Genomic DNA, 6,383 nt, shown 5'->3' on the forward strand with positions numbered 1-6,383 from the left:
CCTCCGATCTCCCGGCACCTTTTTCATTACTGTCTATAAAGCTTTTATTTAAGTGCTGTGTGTCTTTAGTCAAATATCCCGGGAACGTGTCCAAAGCGCGCGCAGGCCTCTGCAAAGCAAATCGATTCGTCGTTTTGTCTGTGCATGTTGGGTCTTCTTCTCAAAACGAAAATACATATATATATATATATTTTTTTTTTATTGAATCTATTTCCAATAATAATAAACTTGTTGCAAGATCTGCTATTGCTCATCTTTCTGTTGGAAGAGAGCGGCGGTGCGTAGAGAGGCCTGCTCTGTGAACAGGAGAAATAATCTCTCTGTGCTGTTCATAAAAATAATACTGTCAAGACTCCATAAGAGAGTAAAAAAAAAAAGTCACATTAATTATAGGGATTCCTGCGTTGTAGTCTGGTTAGCTGTTTTTATTTCTGTTGTCTGGCTGCTGAAGGATTTTTGGTATCTTCTTGCTGTAGTTGGATATGTCGGAAAAAATCATGAAAATAAAACCTGTTAATCATAATAATAAAAACAATGGCTGTCATGTGCAGTAGGATACTTTGACTGCGTTTAATTGGTCATGAGTAAACCGGGTACCCCCCCCCCCCCCAACAATGGCAGCTGTTTCTTCACTGTGGAGGAATCCTCGGTGTGTCTGCTGCATGCTGGAATAAATGTGAATATGAGAGCAGCACCATATGCTGCCGATCGGAGTTTATGTGTGATAGTAATGAGTGGTGCGTTCAGGGGGAACAGGACATGTCACTTTCCCCCGGACTAATTTTGCCGGCATGCTTCAGGACGGCGGCTTTGCTCTGGGTCAGCTGCTCAGACCTCGGCGGAGTGGGGAGTCAGGGGACTTTTTCCTCTTCTGTTGAGTTGTGTCGCCGCGCTTGATTTTGACTGAGTTTGACAACTTCTTGACTTGGACGTACAAAGCCGGGATTAATGAAGGCTGGGGCAGAGCAGAGGAGAGGAGAGGAGCAGGCCTCCCCCATCCTCTGTTTTCTCTCTCTCTTTCTCTCTTCTGGTTCCCAGCAAAGTGCGCCGTGTTTCACGTTCCCCTGCTGCTTTTATGCAGCCCTCCCTCAACCCTCATGTTGTCCCCGGGTCACATTTGATCCGTTTTTTCAGAGATTTCTTTTTCTATTTTTTTTTTTTACCGTCTGTGTTTGTGATTATCCACTCGGCAGACGTTCCTCGGCTACTCTTACGTCAAAAATAATTCACATTCTCTGCTTTTTTAACTCAAAAAAGTGGGCCCTATTTTGTCCACCAACCAAATGGCTAGGGAGTGTTCCGATTTGACCAGCTACTCGATAGATTACTACTGTTTTTTTTGGGCTTGTAAGTGAAGGAAATCTACACAACGTGTACGCTTACACAATGTTACCAGCATGTCGCTTTTAACATTGGGGGTGCTAGTTTTGAACCCTATTTATTTCATATAACAAGAACAAATGTAACTAGGGGTAATAAGTCGGTGCTAGTGGGGTATATAAGCTTACTGTTGGTGGTGGGGGGTGCCGCCCATTCCCTTTTCTCATCCACATTGGTGCATGTAGAGCTGTAACAATTCCAAATGTTACTGTTAATTGTCCCATAAATAATTCCGATTGAAATATAATTGTCTCTTTCAGTCAAAAAAAAAATATATCATGTATTACTTTAGGAGCAAATACCATTTTGAAAAAAAAACCAGTATACATATTTTCAACAGGCATAACCCTTAATTTATATGTTTTATTGGAATATTACGATTTACACTCTGTTGTTATCACACACTTGACACAGGCCTGAAACACACACACACACATTAATGGAGAGATGTAAAAATCTGTGTTTGTGGGGGAAGCTTGGCAGTGCCCAGAAGATGAACTTGTTTCTCTCCAGCAACCAGAACACACACTTCATACTTCGGCCCGTGCGGGGACTTGAACCCGCGACTCTCTGGTTCTCAGCCCAACTCCCTACGGACTGAGCTGCTGTCATTCCCATCGGCCCTTAGGACCTTCGCCAATTTGACCAATTAATGCGGTTAAACAAAGACATTGCGATTAGATAATTATGTAATAATTGTTGCAGGTGGCTGTGCAGCTTCATTTTGTTTTTCATATTTTCTTGAACCAAGTGGCATCATTTACCCTGCCTATGGGCCTGCGCTGTGTTTTTATAAATAAAAAAGTCAGGGAACAGCAGATTACGGGTGGAATTAACTGGATTCCAGGTGGTTTTAAGGATTTAAAACGTATGCCTTCAATGTGGTTCATTTTGGTGTCATTGTTTTTTTCATCGTATGGTGGTGTAGTTAAGCTGCTGTTATTATTTCGTATTGATCACACATGTGTGATTTTATTTCGAAGAGACAACGAACTTAAGGTTATGTTCGGTCAAACTCGAGTCCTAGTTCCAGCCTGTATGTTATGGAATGTCATTTTCACTTAAAGTCACAGGAAGTTGCACCAGTTTGATGTGATGGCATTCACACTGTGAAACTGCTGAAAGGACCAGTTCCTGTTTTGATAAGTGTTGTAAAAAAAAAAAAAAATACCAAACAGGTGGTCCCATTATATGACATTGTTTTAGTTTTTTTTTATAGTTTTTTTTTTAAACTGCTGGTCCAAATAAATGTGTAGAGATTACTTGAGGCTCTGGGAATGGAGATTAAAGTATGCCATGGAAATCAATCAACACATAATCTTCAGAAGAAAAAAACAGTCTGGAGAGCACAAAAGGTCAAAAGAGGAAAAAAATGTTCCAAGGCAAAACCAAAATAAAAGAGGCCTTTATTCAACTTAGATTAGATTAAATAAAAAAGACTGTATTGATCCCTAATTGGTAAATTTCAGTGCTACATCAGCAACATATGAGACACACAGCACACCTGCAGAATAATAAGAAATAAGATAGAATACAAGAACAACTAACATTCAAAACTTAAGATAAAAAATACAAATGAAAGAATGTACAAATGTATGTACATGTAGTGAATTAAAATGTACTACCTAGATGGATATTTCATGTCAATATCTCAGTAATAACCTCTAATGAAAAACACCAACCGCGTTGTTGTTTGGTTCTGTTTAATCGTCACATCCTTCCTCCCTCTCATGCATAAGTGTAGGCTGTGACTTTTTTTGGGGGGGGGGGGGGGGGGGGGGGGGGGGGTGTAAATTGAACCTATGCCACATCCGATATTTAAAGTCAATAAAACAGTTGGAGGATATGTAGTATCCACAACTCCACATATCCTCATTTCCTCATCCCTGATCAGTGTTTTGGCGCCTGGGTAGCACACTCGGTAGAGAGCGCGCCCATATATAGATGTTCACTCCTCGACACGGCAGCTGCAGGTGCGACTCTGACCTGCGGCCCTTTGCTGCATGTCATTCCCCCTCCCTCTCCCCATTAATTTCTTCAGCTTTCCTATAAAAAGAAAAGGCCTAAAATGCCCAAATGTATGAATAAATATATTTTACGTTCGTTGTTAGATGAAATGTACGCCCATGGTGTTCACTGCTCCTTTTGTTTTTGTCATCGCCCAGGAAACTACAAGAACCACAAGCTGACGCACAGCGGCGAGAAGCAGTACAAGTGCTCCATCTGCAACAAGGCCTTCCACCAGGTGTACAACCTCACCTTCCACATGCACACGCACAACGACAAGAAGCCCTTCACCTGCGCCACCTGCGGCAAGGGCTTCTGCCGCAACTTTGACCTGAAGAAACACATCCGGAAGCTGCACGACAGCGTCTTCTCGCCAGCCACAAACGCCTCCAGAGAGCCCCAGAGCTGAGGCACGCTGCCCCGTTTCCTGCCAGAATGCATTTCAAGAATATTCCACCTGGGACTGTTGGACCTCAAAAAAGCTAAAAGGACTGGCTTATAGCTCTGCATTTGTGGTCATGTTGAACAGTTTGGGTTTGAAAGGCCAGAGAGAAGGTGCATGGGGCGGTCCAATACAATTGGAAATAATCCCTTTAAAAGAAGTGTGGTAATCCTGTAGGGTTTCAGATCCTGCCCTGGTGTCCCAGCAGAAGACAGAACAGACCGGAGCACCTCTCATTACCACTGGCTCCCGTTAGGGCTGCTTGATTATGGAAAACATCTTATTCACGATTATTTTGGTTGGTTCTGAAATCACGCTGACTGAACACGATTGCTCACTGACTTTCTGAAAGATGTCGCGTTTATTGAAGATGAGAAACCGTGACTCATTTAAACAAACCAACAGTGAAAACACCTTGAACTGTGACATTTCCCACATTCAGAACACAAGGCCAAATAAGAGTTTACTTGCAGAATGTAACATGCAAAATAATCGTTTATCTGGATTACTCTATTTTTTCGTGATCGGTAGGAGCCAAAATTGTAATCGTGATTAAAGGGGCGCTATGCAGTTTTAGCAATTTCTTCACTTTTTGCTCGAAGGGTTCTCTATAGAGCCCCCCCTACAGGTGTTTCTATAGATCTCCCCCTACAGGTTTCTCTATAGATCTCCCCCTACAGGTTTCTCTATAGAGCCCCCCCTACAGGTGTTTCTATAGATCTCCCCCTACAGGTTTCTCTATAGATCTCCCCCTACAGGTTTCTCTATAGATCTCCCCCTACAGGTTTCTCTATAGAGCTCCCCCTACAGGTTCCTCTATAGAGCTCCCCCTACAGGTTTCTCTATAGATCTCCCCCTACAGGTTTCTCTATAGATCTCCCCCTACAGGTTTCTCTATAGAGCTCCCCCTAGAGGTTTCTCTATAGAGCTCCCCCTACAGGTTTCTCTATAGATCTCTCCCTACAGGTTTCTCTATAGAGCTCCCCCTACAAGTTTCTCTATAGATCTCTCCCTACAGGTTTCTCTATAGAGCTTCCCTACAGGTTTCTCTATAGAGCTCCCCATCACTACCTTGTCCTAATAGCTAGCCGGTTCCTGAATGGGGGTGTGCAGGCCTGTGTGTGCAGTGCCGCCGGCCCAAAGTTGCGAGGATGTTTTTTTTCCCACTTACAAGCGCTAGGGGGAAACGAGACGGCCACCATTCAACCTGAAAAGAGTCCTTTAACCATTCCAATGACTCTAAATCTGTTCAGTTGAGGTAAATTAAGCTGTAAAACTGCACAGTTCCCCTTTAAAATGTTCCATTAATTGCCCAGCCCCAGCTCCCGTATACTGTGCGCTGGCATGTTCCAGGGGTTGGTTCATGCACAGATAGAACTTCTCCCTGCGTTGCCCGGGACGAGCACCAAACATGGGAGGAATAATCTGTCTCCACAATGGACCTGTAAATAATAGCTTATGGAAATGAACTAAATGTTATTTAAAATGTGAATCATTGCCATGTTGTGTATTTCACAGAAAAAAACTGTTAATGTGAATAAATAAGTTTAACTTATAATGAAGACTGAATGTTTGAGCCATGTTGTTTCCGTTTTTTGAAGGCCTTTGGAAATAAAACAATGAACTAATATCAACGTTGCATGAGTTCAGAAACATGTAGTAGGTGTAAGACATGACGACATTTTACAAAAAGAAAACAAAGAAATTAAACTATAGTTACACACTATAGCTTTAATACATATTTCCAATAAAAATATTTTTCCGGGTAAATGACAGTATCAGCAAGCAGAATGTACGTAGCTGACACTTATAAACATTATATAAAATGTATTTATGCACAATAAATGCATTTAACCGTGTGGCTGCATGTTGAGTAACTTCATCCAGTCTGCTGATCCATCAGAGACATAAGAGACAGGGACATTTCTATTTGATGTGGTGTTTTATAGGCCATGGTGCAGTCTGAACAGAAGGGATGGGAGTGAAAAAACCATAGAGAATAGTATTGTGATATTTTCCGTGGCAATATTGCAATATACATACATACATTATTAAATGTGTTGGTCAGTTTGTCTGCTTGACAGTCCCGTTTTGCAGCAATAAAATTAAAGATGAACAAACAGAGAAATGTATCCTTTAAAGTAAAATCATTTGACATCGGGAAACAAAAGTTGGAAAAAAGGCCATGAACTGCAGTACATAAGAAAATATTGCACAATGTTTAAAATCGCAATAAAATTGTATTGTGAGATATAATGAATTCCATTTTATTTATGGTATCAAATCATAAGAAGAGTTATCTTGAGACACTTTACAGATAAAGTAGGTCTAGACCACACTCTATAATTTATAATGTACAAAGTCTGTACAATTCTAGTAATTCCCCCAAGAGCAAGCATAGGAGGAAAACCTCGGCCAGACCCAGGCTCTTGGTAGGCGGTGTCTGACGGTGCCGATACATATGGTGACGATATAGTATCGTGATGGTATCGGCCTCTGGTGATTCCCACCCCTACAGTCCTGTCTGCGGTCCTGTGTTGGATCCTGATGAATG

At 41.7% G+C, this 6,383-nt stretch overlaps 1 protein-coding gene across 1 annotated transcript in view; it reads left to right on the forward strand.

Moving 5' to 3' along the window:
• The window catches only part of fezf2 (FEZ family zinc finger 2), a 6,287-nt gene extending 2,419 nt beyond the window's left edge, over nt 1-3,868 (forward strand). Inside the window, exon 4 of the mRNA XM_032512956.1 lies at nt 3,546-3,868. Within this exon, the coding sequence (XP_032368847.1) occupies nt 3,546-3,796 (251 nt within the window). The 3' untranslated portion in view covers nt 3,797-3,868. The remainder of the gene's footprint in view (nt 1-3,545) is intronic.
• Nucleotides 3,869-6,383: the final 2,515 nt, after the last annotated feature.

Source organism: Etheostoma spectabile, chromosome 4 (assembly GCF_008692095.1).
Source record: "Etheostoma spectabile isolate EspeVRDwgs_2016 chromosome 4, UIUC_Espe_1.0, whole genome shotgun sequence".
NCBI classification, from domain to species: Eukaryota; Metazoa; Chordata; class Actinopteri; order Perciformes; family Percidae; genus Etheostoma; species Etheostoma spectabile.